The 22,205-nt window shown below is 42.4% G+C and overlaps 1 protein-coding gene across 2 annotated transcripts in view; it reads left to right on the forward strand.

The window, feature by feature from the left end:
- The window catches only part of SH3GL2 (SH3 domain containing GRB2 like 2, endophilin A1), an 88,008-nt gene that overhangs the window by 54,119 nt on the left and 11,684 nt on the right, over positions 1-22,205 (forward strand). The window contains exons 2-3 of one of the 2 annotated variants that reach the window (XM_035140911.3): positions 11,933-12,001; positions 17,461-17,533. In XM_035140911.3, the coding sequence (XP_034996802.2) occupies positions 11,933-12,001; positions 17,461-17,533 (142 nt within the window). Of the gene's footprint in view, positions 1-11,932; positions 12,002-16,864; positions 16,945-17,460; positions 17,534-22,205 lie in introns of those variants that run through there. The other variant, XM_088658573.1, reaches the window with a different exon arrangement.

Raw genomic sequence — 22,205 nt, forward strand, 5'->3', positions numbered from 1 at the left:
TATGCCATTGTTGGCATCGTTTACCAAATTAATTTGCCTTGGAAGCATCAACCAAATGAATAATGGTCACAGATGAAACATAGCACCAGACATACTGTTTTCCCAGCTGTAATGTTCCAGCTGTAGATACAGCTTTGCTAGTCAAGGGTACTGAATTAAGCACGATGCCATTGGGACAGCTAGCTTGCTCAAGAAAAATGAAACCTTTAATTTGTAGAGCTGTGGCTTATTAGGAAAGAAGCATCACACAGAGTTAGTATTGGAATAAAATTAAATGAACTGTGGGATGCAAACTCGTTTTAATCATCTATCTTGCAATTTAAAGGATCTCCCAAATGTGGTCTTGAAAAAAAATTCTCAATCACAAAAGCAATTCTGCAAAGAGTTATCTAATTCCTTGGCTCAGTAGAGTTTTATTCCTTTATAATAGGAATAAAATAAAGATGGCTGATTTGTTGATATTAGCAAACAGTATTTAGTTCCCGTCTATCTCAGATAAACATGAAATTCCAGAACTGCAGCTGAGAATTGTAGATAAAGAGAACACAGGTTGCGACTTAAGAAATTAATGTGGGATCTATTTCAGTTGCAGCTTATTAGTTTTTAACCCAGTTGTAGCCAAGCTGTGGATCTCCACATGCTGAACTATAACTCCCAGCATTCCTGACCATTGGCCATGCTGGCTGAGACTGATGGGAATTATAGGAGGGCCATAGGATGACAAGCTCCATTTTTATGTCTTTATATATTACATCTCTATATTACCTCCCTCCCAAGGTATCCAGGGTGGTTAACAATTTTAAATATTGGAAGAAATGCTATAAAATATTCCCAGACAAATTTCAGGAGCTATTAGCATGAGCTAATAGAAGGCTTGGGCTTCTCTTAACCAAACAGGTCCCACCCGTGACTTTGGAACAGGAAATACTTGCGAGATTGGCTACTCAGAACATTGTTAGTATCTGGTTAAGAACATAGCAACATTCATCAAGAAGATGGGATAAAGCGAAATCACAGCAATAATATCACTTATAGAATATATGGTGTTAATTTGTACAAACCTTCCCCTACATTGTGCCTATATATTGTTTTTCTGATGATGATATATATGGTATTCAGCTAGGTTTTGTCTAGAGTAGACCCATTGAAATCAGTGAACATGTCCTGCCTGTCATACCGTAATGATGGGCATTTCGCTAGCAAATAAATATTGGCCAGAGCACGATGAATCTTTTCTACTCACAATGGTTAGTGTAATGGTTTGTCAGCAATCCTTCTGGATAGGCTGAGATGTCACATTAGAAAAACAAAAAACAAAACCACCCAACATTATGCACATGGAGATGGAATGACTCATGATTCAAGGCGAAGCTGGAATGCTGTGTGTGCTCGGCATAATTCTGATACCTTGGGGATATTTGAAGGAAGGTGTTTATCTGCTTCCCATGGTTTGTTGATTGATTGGGTTTTTGTGTGTGCAAAGAAATAACATTGAGTTGCAAGATAAATGAATTAAAATGCATTTATTCCATCTGTCTGCCCCCTTGCATTAACTATTATAACTTTGAATCTTCTCGGCTGCCTTTGATAGAGGCAGACAAAACTTTGTTTAGAATACTGTACTGCGCTGAAATTGTTCATATTAGTGAGAAGTTCATGCTAGCGATTTCTGCAGCAATACAACAAAGGCACATCACAGTATTGGGGGAGGTGGCGAGAGGATCCTGTGTATTTGCTGCTTATAAATGATCCGTGTGTGTTGATTCTGCAGCTACCTAGGATCTGACAGTGGACTTTAAGACTGGAATAAAATCTGTCATTTACCTTAAAGATGTGAAGGCTAGGATCCTAGGACTGGGCTGTTGCAGTAGCTTTAAATATACTAGGAATGAAAAAAATGAGTATCTCTATATTAAGGCAAAGGCCAAAGGATTCTCCAGCTACCTACCAGTACCAGGATAGAATAGTTGACTGCAACTACTAACTAAAACAAACAGACAGATGGACAAACAGACAGACAAACAAAGAGGCTATTCTGGAACACCTTATGCAATCTGCAGTGGCTTCAAGTGCTCTCCTGTTCAGTTTTGCCCTTGAGCAGTTAATCTATTGTATTTCCTAGACATGCTCTCTCCCTGAAGATGCTTGGAGATAATGCACAACCTAATTTTATGTGCCTGTTTCAGAATAAAATACAGCCTCCCTTTTAAATAGTAAGACTGTGTACACTCCATGCATTTAAAGCATATTCCCCGTTCCCAGGAATCCAGCTCATCACAAAACTACAATTTCTAGCACCCTTAACAAACTACCATTCCCAAGATTCGGGGCAGGGGGAATAATAATGCTTAAATTCATGATGTGTATGCAACCTAGGTGAGAGCCTTAAGGCAAGTGGTAGATCTCTGTTATTCGAAAAAGGACCGGTAGGTAGCCGTGTTGGTCTGCCGTAGTCGAAACAAAATTTAATTTTTTTAAAAAATCCTTCCAGTAGCACCTTAGAAACCAACTAAGTTTGTTATTGTTATGAGCTTTTGTGTGCATGGACACTTCATGAAAGCTCATACCAATAACAAACTTAGTTGGTCTCTAAGGTGCTACTGGAAGGATATTTTTTTAAAAAAAAAAAATTGTTTCGAAAAAGGACAGAGAGGCAATTGCCTTTCCTCAAAGGTGTTACAATGAGGCCACACATGTATTACTGTGATTGCTTAACTAAATATGTGCATTTTTGTAGCCAGCAGTGTCACATCAAAGCAGAGAGCGTGGCAAGCTGTGTCTGCTCTTCCTCCTCCCCCTGGAAGCCTGTATGTAGAAACCTTCATCTACGTTAATTGCAAACAGCAGCAACAAGAAATTCCAAAAGTTCTACATGTTCAGAATGATCTCACCAAGCCCTGTAGCCCTGAAATATAGCTGAAGATGCAGGCTATTCTCTGTTAGCTTTACCACCTAAGATGACTTGACCAGCGTCCACAGCAGTTCATACCCAGGGGAGAGAGTGGGCTTGCATGCGTGGAATGGCGTGTCCTGGTTAAGTTCAGCTACATATCAGGATATCTGCTGCCAACTGGTGAGAGCAAGTGATAACTTGTCAGCCAGATGATCAGGGGAGCTAAAGCCGGCTTGCTGAGCCGAAATTTAGGGGGGGGGGACGGGGACGACAAAACAAAAGCTGCTCCTAAAATCCGCATAAAGCAATTGCACAAATACTTCCATAATGAAAACGAAGCAGCATTGTTATTCAGAACGTTCCCTTTCTGAGTTATCACTTGAACTGTTGCTGGCTTGGCATTATGCTACGCTATGCAAATCTCTTCTCCCTGAAATTAGCAACATTGATTTACTTTTAGGACGTGCCCTGTGTCCCTGGCTGACATCATTTGTCCTGCGGCGTTGCTGCCCTTGTGCACGGCAGATCTGCTTGTATCGCGCCGCTGCTCTTTCTGTCCTCCCACGCAGACGTTGCCTCTTTTGGTCCCCGGTGGATGTGTAGCTTTTAGATGGAATGCAATAGCATTGCAGCAGAGAGAGGCTCTGCAGCGATGGGCTGGAAGAATATGCAGCAGGGCCGTGGCTGCCAAACGAGGTACCAGCTACGGCTCTGATCCTTCGCTCTTGTTCTTTGCTGCCTGAGTCACAGGGATGTACTAGATCGTGCAGCCTTGAACTGCTGAGCAAGGCGAGAAGGAATCTTATTTTAGAAGTGAAATGAATCAATCAATCACCACCAGAAATCAAATGCTAATTCCAAACAAGGGGAACTTGGGTCTTCCAGATGTTGCTGAATTACATCAGCCCAGAAGCATGACCACTGGCCAGTGATGGCTAGAGTTGCAATTTGACAACATCTGGAAGACCAAAAGTTCCCTTCCCCGCACCTATCCTACGTGCTGCTTTATCAGACTTGCCCTCTGCGTGGCCTAAAAGTGGAAACCTTCACAAGTTAAACAATGCATGTTCTTTATTGCTGGGTGTCCATTGAGACAAACCTCGAATTCCTTGGGGCCAACGTTAACTTCAGGGGGTCTTGAACCAGAGAAACTTAATTTGTGAGGGTATGGGCCGATCTATACCACATCTTTGAAGCACATCTAAGGCACAGTTTAAAATATGACTTCCTCCTTAGAATCCTGGGAACTGTAGTTTGTCAAGAATGCTGATAATGATAGAATCATAGAATTGTAGAGTTGGAAGGGACCCCGATGGTCATCTAGTCCAACCCCTGACAATACAGGAATCTCAACAAAAGTATCCATGACAGATGGCCAAGGAAGGAAAGTCCACAACTTCCCAAGGGAGACCATTCCACTGTCTCTTACTGTCAGAAAGTTCTTCCTGAAGTATAGTCAGAATCTCTTTTATTGTAACTTCAAGCCATTGGTTTGAATCCTACCCTCCAGAGCAGCTCTGTGAGGGTAGTTCTGTAGAGTGAAACTACAGTTACCAGGATTCCTTGGGGGAAAGTGATGTCTGAGGAATGGCTTAGGGAGCTGGGTATGTTTAGCCTGGAGAAGAGAAGATTAAAAGGTGATATGATAGCCATGTTCAAATATATAAAGATGTCATATAGAGGAGGGAGAAAGGTTGTTTTCTGCTGCTCCAGAGAAGCGGACACGGAGCAATGGATTCAAACTACAAGTAAGAAGATTCCACCTAAACATTAGGAAGAACTTCCTGACAGTAAGAGCTGTTCGGCAGTGGAATTTGCTGCCAAGAAGTGTGGTGGAGTCTCCTTCTTTGGAGGTCTTAAGTGGAGGCTTGACGGCTATATGTAAGGAATGCTTTGATGGTGTTTCCTGCTTGGCAGGGGGTTGGACTGGATGGCCCTTGTGGTCTCTTCCAACTCTACGATTCTATGAAATGTGCATTGGATCTGCTTTACATGTTTGGTGTGGATCTGTGCTGGTTGTGGTGGTGGAAAATCACAAGCTCCTCCAGATCTAGAGCAGATAAGAAGTTTCCCATTTCTTTAGTTATTGGTGGCGATGGGGTGCTCAAGTAAGACTAATTGTGCAGCGGCCTGTTTCCTACATTACTTGATAGCAGTCTTGGAAATGTCATGGCACTTGCAATAACAGGGAGTCATAGTTCATCCTGGTTTTCTTTCTTGTTTTGGTTTTTCTTTTTGTGGGTGTACCTGCATGGTGTATGCAGATATCATTGCTGCGTTAAAATGTACAAACTATTGTTAGAATGGCATACTAAAGATGATGAAGTTAAGACGGTTATGATTAAATGGGCTAAAGATTTTGGTTATTGTTGTTGTTGTTGTTTAGTCGTTTAGTCGTGTCCAACTCTTCGTGACCCCCATGGACCAGAGCACGCCAGGCACTCCTGTCTTCCACTGCCTCCCGCAGTTTGGTCAAACTCATGTTTGTAGCTTCGAGAACACTGTCCAACCATCTCGTCCTCTGTCGTCTCCTTCTCCTAGTGCCCTCAATCTTTCCCAACATCAGGGTCTTTTCCAAGGATTCTTCTCTTCTCATGAGGTGGCCAAAGTATTGGAGCCTCAGCTTCAGGATCTGTCCTTCCAGTGAGCACTCAGGGCTAATTTCCTTAAGAATGGATAGGTTTGATCTTCTTCAGTCCATGGGACTCTCAAGAGTCTCCTCCAGCACCATAATTCAAAAGCATCAATTCTTCGGCGATCATCCTTCTTTATGGTCCAGCTCTCACTTCTGGTTATACTATTCAATTAGAAATGTGGGAAAGATTATGGACAAAAACTATTAATTTTACTGCATGTATGGCACTTAAGGAAAATTTAATGAAGATGATTTATAGGTGGTATTTGACACTGCCTAACCTTGTTAAAATGTATAGGACCCAAGATAAGGTTTGCTGGAAATGTAAGGAAAAGGAAGGGAATTTCTATCGCATGTATTAAGATTAATGCCTACTGGGATATGATATATAATGAATTGAAAAAGGTATTTAAAAACGCTTTTAGTAAAAAAAAAAAAACAGAGGCTTTTCTATTGGGTATAACAGGAGATGAAATTCCCAAAAAGGACTTAAATATATTTATGTACAGTATGCTACCACTGTGGCGAGGACGCTTTTAGCCCAGAAATGGCAGCAGGAGGAACTTCCAGCTTTGGAAGAATGGTAGACCAAGATGACTGAATATGCAGATTTGGCGAAGCTGACAGGGAAAATCCGAAACCAGTGTGATGAACTGTTTGAAAAGGGCTGGAGTAAATTCTTACAATATATGAAGGAACATTGTAAACATTTGAAAACGTTTGCAGGATTGATTTAAAATATTTTGTAATGTTGTGATTAGATACCTCTTTACAAATATTTGAATTGATTTATAAGCATAGAAAGAAGCTAAATAGGGTATTAGAGAAATGCTAAGATGAATGGAGGGCACAAGGAGAAGGGGAAGACAGAGGACGAGATGGTTGGACACTGTTCTCGAAGCTACAAACATGAGTCTGACCAAACTGTGGGAGGCAGTGGAAGACAGGAGTGCCTGGCGTGCTCTGGTCCATGGGATCACAAAGAGTTGGACACAACTAAATTACTAAACAACAACAAAGATGAATGTTAGTATTTATGGAAGCTGGGGAATTGGAGGGGGGAGTCGATGCTCTCATTGAGCAAAGATGTATGTGATGATAAAATTTTATTTTGATTCTATTTAAAAAGGAGAAAATTTAATAAATATTATTATATATTTTTACCTTTTCAAGGTGCACACGTGAAAAATTCTAGAATGACAACTTAAAAAAACAACAACATTTGAAATGGCTTCAGAAAAGAAGGCAGCAAATAAATGTGAGAACCCTGAATTATTCGAAAGAGAATGTGCAGTTAAGATCTTTACAAAACACAAAGCAGATTTCTGTATCTATTTATTTTTAAAAAGCAGCTTGCAATTACCTACTATCCTGGAATTATTAAAAGAAGAATGAAAATGTTCCCTTAAAGTGCTCTTTGAGGACAGGTACTCTAACTAGGGTGAGAGGATGATGCTGAAACCACGTTACATTTGATCCCCTCTTTTGTCATAGGAGTAGCGATAGATTAGTTACAGTCACCTTCATGTGTTAAAAGTCCTTGGAATGCCTCTCCCTTCATCGGTCTCCTCTTTAGTTGTCGAGATACTTAGACCAACACAGTGTTTGAAAAAAGTAAATAAATAATAAACCACTGGAGTTGTCAAGGATGTTGCTTCAGGACTGATGTGATCAAGTGCTGGTTACTGTGGCTGTGCTCCAAGTTTAAGAAAGAACATTTAGTTTTCAGAATTTTCTCCTGTCTCTTCTCTCTTCCTGCCCCCCCCCCCATTCTCCCTTCAGTAGATTGCCAACCGTTACGATTCTTGCCTGGTTTGTTCTTGGTTAGCACAGGAAAGAGAGGGAACAAGATGCTGGTCAGTTGGGGGTGGCTGCAGTGGGGCTGGGCAGCTATTTTTCTGCCACTTGGGATGCAAAGATGCTTACTAGACAACCCCTACTCTGTGCTGCCCACAAGAAGCTGTGAGATGAGTGCTGAAACCCCAGAGTCGTCCGCAACTGGACCTAACAGTCAGGGGTCCCTTTACCTTTACCTTTAAGGTGCTACTGGACAATTTTTAATTTTTTATTTATTTATCTCGCGAGGTTTATGTTTATTCAGACATGGGACACTCCAGATCCAAACAGCCTTAAATTCATCCCAGTTTATTCATGTGATTTAAGGCTGGATTGATTGGAAAAGTCTGACACTGGTATGAATTATGGAATTTGCTGGATTTTCTGGGTTACCTGGGTCTGGGGGAAGGAGGGAAGAATGAAGTATTAAAAGGGAATTCTTTTCTGATGAAAATTTAAGTTGGGGAATTATTTAATTAGAATGTATGTATATAAAAAATTGAGTTAATAGATAAAATTGAAAGGAGATAATTAGAGAGGAAATTTTAATTAATTGGAAAATAATTGGTATTATGTGAAAACTGTTTTATAAGGATTTGGAAATGGGGAACCAATGGGGGGGAACCGGGGGAGTCCAAATGATATGATGATGATATAAGATTATTAGATAACTTTTTTTCTTTTTCGCTGCGTTTTTGTCTTGTTCTGTTTTCTTTTTGTGTTTTTTCCGTTTTTTTTACTTTTTGTATTTTTGTATGGTTTCTTTTTATGTGAAAAATGAATAAAGATGAATTTTTTTAAAAAAATAAAAAATTCATCCCAGGGAAACTGGTGCTGGTATCTAGAACTACAGAATCCTCCTCTCCATCTGCCACATATTAGCAAGGCAGCTCTTCAGGACTGGAGAGGAATTGAAGGCATCTTCTTCTTTGCAACAGGCAAAGAAAAGCGAAGATGTGGATTGGCATTTAATAAAGCCAGATATTTATGCAACTATTATGCTTAACATCAAGCACCAGCCAGCCAACCCTGACCGTAATAACCCATTTTCACAGCATCTTAATTTCTCACACTCCGATTTCAAGCAAAGCTTTTGTCACCTGACGGGTGGTCTCATTTAGCTTTTCAATTTCAATATGAGAGATAAAGCCCGAGCAATAAGAAATTATTCTAGGCAATTGTGTGACAAATGTCACCCATTAGTGTAGAGGATTAACACTGTTCTCTCTGTATTTCTCTTTGCAAGAGTGAGAAACACATGATGCTGAATGGACGGGTGCATATGAATATGGATATGGGATGGTACAGGGATGGGAAAACCTTTTTTGGTCAGAAAGACCACAAAAAGGGGTGGAACAATAGAGGAACTCCTACCTTTATACAGTAGGGTTTATGCGAACTGTGCAAAAATCAGACATTTCTACAACAGAGATCTCTCCATCCTCCATTCAGGTCTGTTTCCGGGCACAATTCAAAGCACTGGTTATGACTTATAAAGCCCTTTATGGTTTAGGTCCAAGCTATCTGAAAGACCATATTCCCCCCTATGAACTTGCCCAGGTTCTTAGATGTTTGTTGGAGGCACTTCTCTCAGCCTTTCCACCCTCCCAGACATGCTTGGTAGGGATGTGGGGCAGGGCCTTCTTGGTGACTGCTCCCAGACTTTGGAACTCTCTCCCTGGAGAAGCCAGACTGGCTCCCTCCTTGCTGTCCTTCCACTGGGAGGTGAAGACCTTCTTATTCCAACAGGCTTTGGGGGACTGGCTGCTTTCAGTGAAAGGGCTGGTGCCATGCTGGTTTTTATTATAATTTTGTGTGTGTGTGTGTGTGTGTGTGTGTGTGTGTGTGTGTGTGAGAGAGAGAGAGAGAGAGAGAGAGAGAGAGAGAGATGGGGGGAGGCAGAGATTTAATAGAATCATTTTTAAACGATTTTGTTTTAATCATTGCATTTTTTCCTACATTTTTAGCTGTTGTTATTTTATCTGTAACCTGCACTGAGTCCATGTCAGGGGGCAAGGCTGAGTAGTAGTAGTAGTATTAATAATAATCAGAGAAGGGTTATGTATATTGTTAAATATAATCCATTTCATTGGCATGGGAAAGTAGCTGGAATTGACACCCACAGGTTTAATTTTTCATTTCTAGCTATTGCAAATAGTTGTTTCGACTGAGAAGCATTATAATGATGCTAAATCCTGCTCTTAACCTTGACTTTCAGTTTCCACGTGCAAAGCATTCTGCAAACTAAACCGGTAGCACTTGAAACAGGAAAGAAAACATGGGAATAGCCATCATTTTAAGCACTGCAATCTTTCGTAACCAAGAAAAATTTTTAACGGTTTCAAAATTTGAATATTTTGTTTTATTGGGAGGGAGGTGTCAAAGTTTTGCCTCTTCAGCTGTTTCAAATCATAATAGTCAGTTCTAAACATTTATAGCTGCAATTTAAGGTTTGATCATTCCTGTTGCTCTCTCTGTGTTTTAAGAGATACTGTATGCTTAGGCACAATGTTTCTGACTTGGCAAATAAATCTCTAAGCCAGTAGCCAATTCAGTATGTTTCTGGCAGGACATCTCTCAGGTTACTGAAAGGAAGCAGCATATCAACTCCAACAAGATTTACCATTGACTGTAACATGTCTCACTTTTAGATTAGTACGTCCTGATTCTGAAAATGTTTCTATAACTATTTTGGAAAGAATAGCAGATAGTGAACACCCTTGATTTATTCCCCCGTGCAGGCAGACTTGTGGTGAATATAGCTGGGCAATAACTGCTAAAAACAAACTGTCTCTAAAGCCTTGTGGATCTAGTAATCTTAGAAGGAAGTTCCATTCAAGCTGCTCAAAAGCTTGAAGATGTCTAATTGGATTAGAATCATTTAGGGTTTTGTTTGGGGGCACTATGATAGACCACATTCAATGCCCTCCTGACTGAATTGCTGGATGGGCATAAAGACCATTATTTATGCATTTCAGAAGGAACTGATTAAATCTTGTTAGTCATCATTATCAAGAAAATGGTTTTCTCACTTAACGTTCCTGCCAAAAAAGATCTATACATCATGATTTATCAACGTGAACAGACTGTACAAGTTCATTGATTGAGGGTCATCATCTGGTTTGGGGACAACAACGTGTCTGGATTGCTTCCAAGAAGCAGGAACGACACTTCCGTCCAGGATAGAATTAAAGAGAAGTGAAAGATGAGGGACTCAGATATCTGCAAAATGTCCGTAAGCTCTTAAGTTAGACCATCATTATTCAGTATTTACCATTTTAAGGTGTGTGGGGGTTTGGTTTTGTTTTTGAAAACTTTAGTCTCAACTTCTTCAGCAAAAATGGGCTGATTCAGATCACCTTGACTCTCTGCTTTTAGAGCCATTCTGTTCCAGCTCCATGTCATCGAGTGATATAATTAGATTGTCAAAAGAAGCCCAGTATACACTATCACCCACTTTGGAAATCTTCCTTGAAATCCATTGTGAGTGTGGATTTCATGCATAGAATACCTTTTGAAACCTCTAAAGCTATTGTCTCGGAATGCTTCTTTCCTTGCCTTGCATAAATCCTTTACAGGAAGATATTCTGACTCTGTTGATTGTTAAGCCTTATGGTGACAAAAGTGTATTTCTGGCTTGCAAACAAAATCATGATGCTTAAGAACAATCACTGGCACCAATCCTGGCACAACTGTACTGGCTGCCAGTTAGTTTCCAGGCGCAATTCAAAGTGCTGTTGTGGACCTATAAAGCCTTACATGGCTTAGCCTTAGGACCTCAATACCTTAAGGATCATCCCTCCTCATATATGAACTGACCTGGACCCTGCACTTTTCACCCGAGGCCCTTCGCTTTGTCCCTCCCTCCCAGAGAGGTTTGGAGGGTGGCAACAAGAAAACGGGGCCTTTTCTGTGGTGGCTCCCCAATTGTGGAATGCTCACCCCACAGAGGCTTGCCTGGCACCATCATTACATGTCTTTAGGCGGCAGGCAAAAACACCCCTCTTTACCCAGGCCTGTGGCTATTAAATAATCTATGGCCTGTGAAAGTGTGGGGAAGAGGACTGCTGTTATAATGACTATTTTATTATTAGGCTGGCTGTCAGTATGCTTTGGCGCTGTGGTTAAACCACTGAGCCTAGGGCTTGCTGATCAGAAGGTCGGCGGTTCGAATCCCTGTGACGGGGTGAGCTCCCGTTGCTTGGTCCCAGCTCCTGCCAACCTAGCAGTTCGAAAGCACGTCAAAATGCAAGTAGATAAATAGGTACCGCTACAGCGGGAAGGTAAACGGCGTTTCCATGTGCTGCTCTGGTTTGCCAGAAGTGGCTTTGTCATGCTGGCCACATGACCTGGAAGCTATACGCCGGCTCCCTCGGCCAATAATGCGAGATGAGCGCGCAGCCCCAGAGTCGGTCACGACTGGACCTAATGGTCAGGGGTCCCTTTACCTTTACCTTTATCATGTTTTGTAATGTGTTTAAACTGGGAATTAAAGTCTCATATCAAAGCTCCTTTTGGCTTATCGGTTTCACCTGGATTTATCTTGTTTTGCTTTTCTTTGTCTGCAGAAAGTGAGTGAGAAGGTTGGTGGAGCAGAAGGAACCAAGCTAGATGAGGATTTCAAGGAAATGGAAAGGGTAAGTCTGAAAGACTGCTATTGCATCTTTCATATTATTTGAGCAATGCCTGATTTACTTCTCTCTATTTTCAACCAAGAAATAAAAAATAACAGGTGGGCAGATCCTAATTCAATTCATGTAGGGTTCTTCATGTATGGCTGGGCGGTGTTGAAACATTTGGAGATTTCCCATGACATCTTTTTCCGGCAAGTGTTCTCACTTAACACAAAACAAAAAATGCTGCTAGGCAGGCTACTGCTTCCAGCCCAGCAGGACCATGTGGTTTTGATGCTCTCTTTGCAAGTAAGGAGTAATATGGTCACCAAGTAGGACAAACCTGTGCACACATTGTGGGAGCTTGAGCATGCGCAAGGAGAAATTAAAATCATTTGGAGAGAGGAAAGGAAATCTGGTTTATGCTTCACCATAAAAGGAATCTAAAGAATTCTCTTGACATGAGAGCCAGAAGAGTAAGCTCGCATGGCAATGCTGCAGTTCAAAGCTTATCCCGGTTCATGTCTGTTTGAAGTGATGTTTAGGAAGCTCTCTTTATCAACAGGCCTGTGGGTGTAGATCTAAAGTAGCCCAAACCATATGCACAGACACTGACCTGTTTTACTTGGGAAAAAAATATTAAAGCACCGTTGCAATTAGGCCCAAAATGTATAGTTGATTAATCATTTGGAACAATTGATTAAAAACCTTTTGAATGTTTTTTTTTAAAAAAAATGTGCCTCTGATTAATTGATTGCACTGGCAGCAGATTTCAAGGGGCAGATTTCATTTTTTGAAAAGTTTGTTTTAAGTACAAGCTTTTACAAAGCCACAAATGACAGGCACCATTTTAGCGGGGGAGGGTGCCTCTTTTAAGATGGTACTTGTTGTGAATTGTGCGTGCTCCATCTGGAAACCAACTGCTTCTTTCTTCAGAACGATAGTTGACTTCATTTTTTTTTTGTTAATAACATTTATACCCCCCCCCCATATTTTTCCCACCTCCTCACAACAAACCTGTGAGGTAGGTCAGACTGAGAGACTGTGCTTGGTCCAGTGAGCTGCATTGGTGAGTGTGGATTTCAACCATTACAAGGAGGAAAACCAAGACCTACTTAACCTGGGAGTTAACCCCAGAGTGAATTCCAAAGGACTTCACCTCGGAACAGGCATGCATAGGATTGCATTGCTAGTAATTCAGGCAGAAATCTCGTACCTACCTAGGGATAAGCACCATTGAAATGAATGGGCATATATGGAGGTTTTAAACCCCTACTGCTAATTGACGTTTATGGCTTTAATCAAATGTTGGACCTAGTTATGATGAAACAATTAGCACACTGTGTAGGGAATCAGGTATGCAAAAGACACCCAGTGTCTTATTACCACTGAATTCGGAAGATACGATTACTTTTATCTTGTCATATGTCGCCATATCACAGGTGGATAAAAGGATTAAGAAAGCAGTTCCCCAATCTGGCAGGAGAGGTTGAATATTTTGCATGGCTTCTGGTCTTTCCTTCATATTCATTCCAGTTGCCAATGTAAATATGCTTCTTGGTACACATTCCCACCCACAACATGATGCTGATCTGAGCCCCGTTGAAAGGGCTGGGTGCTACTTTTGATGTGAAAGGACAACATCTAGATTGGAGTCCAATTTTCAGCAGCTTCAACAGCGTCCATTTATTTACCTTCCAATGAAATTTGTGTTGATCTACTTTTGCTTTGTGCTTTAAGCCCCGTGACCAAGTAGGGAAAATGAATAATGCCAGAGAATTGAATGATAACCTAAAATCTTTGGAGATTTATATGCCATTTTAGTGATTGGTGGGCTGTTGAGTGTTCACTGCAGTGGAGGAAGATTACTAGCTCTATGTTTGCTCTGATGAACACCTGTGCCAGAAACATGGAAGGGAGGAGGAAGTGGCAAGGCAATGAGACATCTATACATGCTTACTCCTGCAAAGGAACAAGCAGGCCAGGTGCACTTGGGCTGTACCAAGGGGGCTGTCCCACTATTCTAGCAGAATGACACCAACTGTTCCTAATAAAAGGGTTGCTTGTTCGTGATCACTAGGAGGCGGGTTTTGCCTGTGTCTTGCGGTGGTGATTTTGGAGACCTGCTTCCAGGGCCTGTCATTAGCCCCATCCAGTCATTCAAAGCATGCATGGTGGGAGGATAGCATCACAGCAGCAATATGAGGAAATTCTGGGGCAGAAGGCAAGGATAATATTCCGGGGAGAGGTGTGGAAGAGGAATAATTTCATGTCCCTTGGTGAGGTACTGGATCTCTCCATCTGGGTCCCACTTAAAAAAAGAATGAAAATATTTGATAGTTTGTTTTTAAAAAAAACCCTATTTCCTTAAAACTACATAACAGATTTGCATGTATGACAGAAGAGAACAGAGGAGGCTCTGAAAACAGAAGAGAACAGAGGAGGCTCTGAAAACCCTAAATGTAACCACTACTCCAGGCCCAAAGATGTGATGTTAAATGTATGCCTGCATCTCTTGCGCACATTTTCAGAATGCAAAAAGCAGCTTCAGGTGGGGAGGGACAAATGACTGATAATTGACAGAATTTCAGCAGGCAGGGAAGAGGAGTTTAACCCTTTCCACCCCTGCTGTGCTCCTGTTGGAAATTGCTCCTTGAATTGGGAGGAAAGGCCCCATTGGGAAGCTTCATAGTAATGTTGAAAATGAAGAAGTGTGCATGCACATGAAAGCTCATACCAGTGACAGACATAGTTGGTCTCTAAGGTGCTATTGGAAGGGAAAAAAATTAATTATTTTGTTTTGAAAATGTTGAACTTCTTAAATTAAGGGCAGTGCTTGTCCTAATTGAAACAGTTAAGTGGCCAAGAATATGCAGCAACCCAAAAATTGCCTCTTTGTTCCCATTCATTCTTTGTAGAGCTAATGCGGTATGGTAGAATTCTCCACTCAGCCATGAACCTGGGATCAGTTATTGTTGTAAGGATAAAATGGGTGACAGAGAACCACATGCAGACCGCTCTGAGCTGTGCAGAAGGAGGACAGGATATAATTGCGATAAATCAATGGAAACGCCATTGCATTCAAGAATCTGCATTTCAGACCTGGTGCTATTCGATCTGATACTTCCTAGACTTCCTTCACTGCCTTTATTATTCTAGCCTTTTGATTTTATGTTGCTCTGAGACCTCAATTAGGCCAGTACTTCACTGTGCTAAGCATTGTAATGACACATAATAAACTTTAATTATTCCCCAGCCCTCAAAGCGCTTACTGTCGTATAAACAACAAAGCAGGTGGGTGAACAAATGAAATGAGGGCACGAAAAGGAGATTAACAATAGAAGCAGGTATCTGTTGTGTACATAACAATGCAGATGTACATGAAAAGAATGGGGTAGATATTTGGTCAAGGATGGTAGCTGAATAAGTGTAAGAGGACTATTTTCAGGTTTCTGCATAAGCCATTGATAAGTTGGCCGTGTTCTGCTGGGTTTGGGAGCACGGCCGGTCCTACTGTTCTGCAGAGTGATGTGGCCACCTCATGCAACAGTTAGGCAGAGGTGCTGGAAGACAGAGTTTTTGTGTGTGCCGCCCGACCTGCTCTGCAGCCTCTAAGCCAGTCTCCTCCTTATGGGTGCTGTGGAGTCACTGTCTCATTGCCCATGCTTCCAAGTAAGATTCCACTGCAGGTCTGATCAGCTTCCATTTGTGGAATGGCGAAGGGATACCATTTTGTCCTTCACCTCAAGGTGCCACATGTCTTCAATGTCTTCACATTGAACCTTATTCACTTAATCAAGTGTTTTAATACCAGTGAATGGGGCTGAATAATCTCCAGGACTCTCCCCCTGCTTCAAAATGTGACTCAGTTTCCCTGCTATAGCAATGTTTACAGTAATGGTTCCATTTTAGGAGATACGCTGTAGAATATTCAGAGTGGAATATTGAGAATACCCAGAGCCCAGAAAACTGGTAATAGCTTAATAATAATAATAATAATAATAATAATAAGTTTTTATTTATACCCCGCCCTCCCCAGTCAAAAACCGGGCTCAGGGCGGCTTACACCAACAGAATTACAATAAAACATAAAAACAATTAATTAAAATACAGATTAAAATACAGTATTAAAATTTAAAATGCAGCCTCATTTCAAGTAGTCCATAAATCCAAGCCATGAGGGAGGAAAACACAGGGGTCAGGCTGAGTCTAACCCAAAGGCCAGACGGAACAGCTCTGTCTTGCAGGCCCTGCGGAAAGATAACAAATCCCACAGGGCCCTGGTCTCCTGGGAAAGAGCGTTCCACCAAGTTGGGGCCAGTACTGAAAAGGCCCTGGCTCTAGTAGAGGCCAATCTAGCCATTTTATGGCTCGGGATCTCCAGAATATTGTTGTTTGTGGACCTTAAGGTCCTCCGTGGGGCATACCAAGAGAGGCGGTCCCGTAGGTACGAGGGTCCCAAGCCACATAGAGTTTTAAAGGTCAAAACCAGCACCTTAAACCTGATCCTGTACTCCACCGGGAGCCAGTGCAACTGATAAAGCACTGGATGAATGAATGTGAATTGAGGCTAAGCTTCTCTGAGAGGAAGGCTTGAGTCATATGTTCACCTCTCAGTGAGGCATGACATACACAGAAGCCTCACAGAGCCTGTAGATGATTCTGTCTTGACATCTTTGATGCCTGAGACTCACAGTCGGAGACCCCCCTTGTCTTCCTGTGTACTCTCAGTGAGTAAAGGACTTCAGCTGCCCACTAACCAACTAATAGGTGCCTTGCTTTTATTTTTAAGGATGGAAGTAGACAATTGCTCCCCAGTTTTCCTTTCTTGTCCTGTCTGACATTGGTTGCTTTTCCTTACTCTTCTCCTTCCCAACTGCAGGCAGGAGATGGCAACAAAAGAGAGAACAAGGAAGGAAAACAGTCAGGGAGTGACTTCCTTGAGCTTCTCTGCAAGAAAAAGCAAGGTACTGCCAGAGGATGAGTGAGTAGCAGCTCTCGCCCTCCCAGAAACTGGGGCCAGGTGAGATCTGCAAGCGGGCTCACCTGTGCCAGGTGTCTGTAGTGGCTATCAGAACCAATGGTTGCTATAGTCTCTTCAAGGTTTCTGTACCTGTTCTGGCTCATTAAGGAGGCTGTTGCATGAGGCAGTCTGCAGCATTATAGATTTTCTATCATGGCAGGTATAGGATTTTGCCACATACCCAGTAACGTTTTAGGGGAGAACAGCAGTGTCTTGGGTCTGTTAATGTGTAGTTGCTATTGACACAACCAGCACATTTGTGTCATCTACCACATATAACAAAGAATGATGGAAGAATAAGTACAGAAAACAAAAAAGTATTGGATTATCCATCCTCATTGGGTGTTTCTTCTCTCCCTTTTATTTCTTCTTCTTCTTCTTCTTCTTCTTCTTCTTCTTCTTCTTCTTCTTCTTCTTCTTCTTCTTCTTCTTCTTCTTCTTCTTCTTCTTCTTCTTCCAGAAAGTGGATGTCACCAGCAGGGCTGTGATGGAAATAATGGCCAAGACAACAGAATACCTTCAACCTAACCCAGGTAATTGTGCTTCTCTAGGAATCAGAGTGCATGTTGATTAAGAGCTCACTCACTTTATTCCAATGCTGCTTCAGATGGGCTTTTATCGAAAAACAACAACAGAGTAAGAAATGAGGTGTAGGAGAGATATTCTCTGTCAAAGTATGATGTATATAGATGGTTTTAAGAGCTTTGTCATTACAATGAGGAAAGCTGATGCATGGACACTGAAGCTAAGGTGAGGAATTCACTAGCCTTTGTTGCCATACTTCTCGAATGTACATCATTGCAAGGAACATCCTAGTCTACATACAGTCATACTTCGGTTTAAGTACACTTCGGTTTGAGTACTTTCAGTTGAAGTACTCCGCGGACCTGTCTGGAACGACTTAATCCACTTTCCATTACTTTCAGTGGGAAAGGTCGCTTCAGGTTAAGTACAGACTTCCGGAACCAATTGTGTACTTAAACCAAGGTACCACTGTAGAAGGCTGTTCTGCTTTCCCCTTTTCAGCAAAGTCTCACTTCCTCATGTTTACCAGAATCTCAACATTCAGGGCTCCATTGTACAGTGAAAAGAAAATGAAAGTTGGAGACACCCGACACTGTCATATCCTGAACCCCCTTTGCCTTAGTTCTTAAGATGCTCTTGTATGAGTGGAAAGTGCTTCAGGTAGAACAAGAGGAGCCTGATATTTGTCAGTCCTCTATTCCTCCTTAAGTGCCTTGTGCCAGTGCCTTCCTGTTCCCCAAGACTTGGGGATGGATTTTGAGGGCTACAGAGGAGGTGGTGGAGTCCTGCCATGTCAGCAAAATTCTGTTCCATAAGGAGAGAGGATGTTGGGAACCAAGCCATTACCCACTCTGACTGTCAACGCCTGTCCACCTTCTCAGCATGCCATAAAGACAAAAGAAGAGCCTGCTGGATCAGGCCAATGGCCAGTCTAACCCAGCCTCCTGTTCCCACAATGGCAGACCAAATGCCTGCAAGCTGGTCATGAGCGCAACAGTAAAGGTAAAGGTAAAGGGACCCCTGACCATTAGGTCCAGTCACGGACGACTCTGGGGTTGCGGTGCTCATCTCGCTTTATTGACCGAGGGAGCCAGAGTACAGCTTCTGGGTCATGTGGCCAGCATGACTAAGCCGCTTCTGGCGAACCAGAGCAGCGCACGGAAACGCCGTTTACCTTCCCGCCAGAGCAGTACCTATTTATCTACTTGCACTTTGACGTGCTTTCGAACTGCTAGGTTGGCAGGAGCAGGGACTGAGCAATGGGAGCTCACCCCGTCGCGGGGATTCGAACCACCGACCTTCTGATTGGCAAGCCCTAGGCTCTGTGGAATTTGGGGTCTTGCATGTGCTGTTGGTCTGCCTGTATCTCTCACTGCATGTTTATCACTATGTGCAGATGTGGTAGGGAGACAATGCCAAGTCTGGTTTCTTGGTGTGTGTGTGGATTGTACGTTGTGTTCATCATATACATGCATTTAGAAGATGGGAAATACTTCTCAACAATAAGTAATGGTTTTTGTCCTTCATGGTGGAAGAAGCCTGAGAAAGTATGGTCTCACTAGTTATAGTCTGCAGAGTCATTCTGTGCGTAATAGCTGTGCTTATAGGTGAAGCCTAACTGCATCGTGTCCCTAGGCTACTGAATACACCCACTTCTGTTCCAGTCAAAGCTCTTGAATTGTGCCAGCTGCTAAATGAGGCAAGAAGCTCTGACGTCCTGTTGAAAACACATTAGATTCAAAGGGCAAACCACAGGTTGAAAATATTAAGCACATCGACCCAGAACTTTGATGTGCATTGAATAAAAATATTTCTTATTTGCAAGGTGCTGACATCTGGTTTTGTATGGTAAAAATGGAATGGGTGGAAATCAAACTTTGAAATATTTCTTGGCTATGCAAGTGATGTTGGTTCTTTTCCATTGTTACCAACATGCATTTAGTTTGCGCATTGAGTGGGGCGTGTGCACATATACAGTGTACGCACATGGGCACTTCGTGTAATCTGGATCTCTCATGGTGCAGACTTCCAGTCAGATTAAGCACCTGTGGAAAGGGCCAGGGTCACTGGGAGTGTCTGGTTTTGGACAGACTTCTTTTATGAAAATAGACACCATCTCCAATCCAGCCTGCATCTGAAGACTGCAAGTGGGGTTGTGCAACAGTTTCGCTGTTTTGTTGTTCCCTGGCTCAAGGTTTCAAGAGGACTGGAAAGTATTTAGTGAGCCCGGAAAGGATTTGCAGCGGCACCAGCAGAATGCAATGGTGCAAACCATTACTTGCCATCCTGCACTCCACCGGTATCATTATAATGTTCTGTTTCCCACTCTGAGCAACAGAATTCTAATGATTTTCCCTGCCATCTTGTGGGTTCAGTTGCAATACATACACTATGTGTTATTGAGCAATTTGTGCTGCAGAGGCACCACAGCCAAAACACATTTCCATAGATGAGTCACCAAGATAAGGAGGTTTGCTTCCTATGATAGGTTTTGTACTCTGAGACAGATACCCAGCTACATAATGTATGCGTCATGCATCCACAATGGAGGAATTGTGCGCGTGCATAAATTACTCCAGGTCCCTTTACAGTCCATGTGAGTGTGGCTTCATATCTTTCCCGGTAGCAGCTGCCATATATTTTAAGGGAGGGAATCGCATCTCCGTGCCCCTCTCTTTACTGGTGTGCTATGAGGATCTTTTGTGCACTCAGAAAGTCTCTTGAGCCACAGCTTATTTGGAACCATGTAGAAAGAGTGAGTGGGTTAAGCTCATTACGACTGTCTGCTGCCAGGCATTGGGGGTGGGGCGGGAAAGCAGGCAGTCTGCTCACTTGATACAGAGCTTTAGAGCAGGCATCCCCAGACTGTGGCCCTCCAGATGTTTTGGCTTACAACTCCCATGATCCCTAGCTAACAGGACCAGTGGTCAGGGATGATGGGAATTGTAGTCCAAAACATCTGGAGGGCCGGAGTTTGGGGATGCCTGCTTTAGAGGAAAGAAGGAAGCAAACAAACAGTGCTGTCTTCCTTCCCTGCTGCCCAAGTCACCCATGTAGGCAGAAGAATCATAGAAAGAGAACCTGTCTAGGATAGGAGTTTTTGCTGTTGTTACTGATATTAACTTTTTGTATCTTTATTTTTTGTGTGGAAATTGTTCAGTTTGGTTATTTGATGTATTTTAATGTTTGTTGGAAGCCGCCCAGAGTGGCAGGGGAAGCCCAGCCAGATGGGCGGGGTATAAATAATAAATTATTATTATTATTATTATTATTATTATTATTATTATTATTATTATTTAGTTCTTAATGTGTTTTATTTGTTTTTATGACTACTTTGCTATGTTTGTGGTCATGTAAATCTTTTCATATTGTAAGCCGCCTTGAGCATTGTTTTTGCTGTGGAAATGCAGCATACAAATAAAAAATGATGATGATGATGATGATGAACCTACCCAAGCGACGCTGGCACAAAACCCCCACACATGCACTAAGTAAAAGAACACAAGCTTTACCGCCCCACCGCCCCTCTCTCCCGTCTCCACCTCTTTTCTTACCATCCCTATACTGCATATGACACCAGTGTCTCACAACAAATGTAACTGATCTGTAGAAAACACAACCTGAAGAAAGAGACAACACATGTGCTTTTGTAAATGAGGAAAATCTTTAATAGAAATAAAAAAAGAAGAATCATAGAATTGTAGAGTTGGAAGGGACCCCAAGGGTCCTCTAGACCAACTCCCTGCAATGCAGGAATCTCCGCTGAAGCATCCATGACAGATGACCATCCAACCTCTGCTTAAAAACCTCCCAGGAAGGAGAGTCCGCCACCTTCTACAGAAGATAATTCCGGATGCTTTGATGGTGTTTCCTCCTTCGCAGGGGGTTGGACTGGATGGCCCTTGTGGTCTCTTCCAACTCTATGATTCTATGATTCTAAGATTGTTCCATTGTCGAACAGCTCTTACTTTCTTGTAACTTGAAGCCAGATGGTTCAGGTCCTACCCTCCAGAGCAGGAGAAAACAAGCTTGCTCCATCTTCCATGTGATAAACCTTGAGATATTTGAAGATGGCCATCTCCTCTCGCTCTCCTATTTTCCAGTAGCAACACATGTGGTAGAGCAGAGCTGCCCTCCTGACACTAGCATAACTAGGGAGGGGTAGGGAGGGGCGGCAGCAAGGATGAGCCTTTGTGGGTGCACCAGCAGGAGCACTGCTGGCAATCCAGTCTGCCTGTGGTGCACTCACACTTTCCCACAGCATAAGAACATGGATCAGCCAGTGGCCCATCAAATTCAACATTCTGCTCTCAGTGTAGCCAATCAGATCCCTACGGGAAACATGCAAGCTGGAATTGAGTTCAAGAGCAACTCTCCCTACTTGGGTTTCCCAGCAACTGCTCTTCAGAGGTATGCTGCTTCAAACAGTGGAGACAGAACATAACCATTGTGGTTAGTAGCCATTGCTAGCTAGCGCACCTGAAACATGAGGAAATTTACTGCTGGCTGTGTGTGGGAATGTTCAGGGAGGCAGGCGAAGATATATTGTTTATTAATATCCTTCCTAACTTGCACTAGCAAGTTTCTTTACTTAGCAGAGTTTACATTCCCCTTTTAACATGCACAGCAGGTAGCTGGTTGCAGGCTTGTGTAAGCCTCTCACTACAGTGGTACCTTGGT

Source organism: Zootoca vivipara, chromosome 15, assembly GCF_965207765.1.
Source record: "Zootoca vivipara chromosome 15, rZooViv2.hap1.1, whole genome shotgun sequence".
Classification (NCBI taxonomy): Eukaryota; Metazoa; Chordata; class Lepidosauria; order Squamata; family Lacertidae; genus Zootoca; species Zootoca vivipara.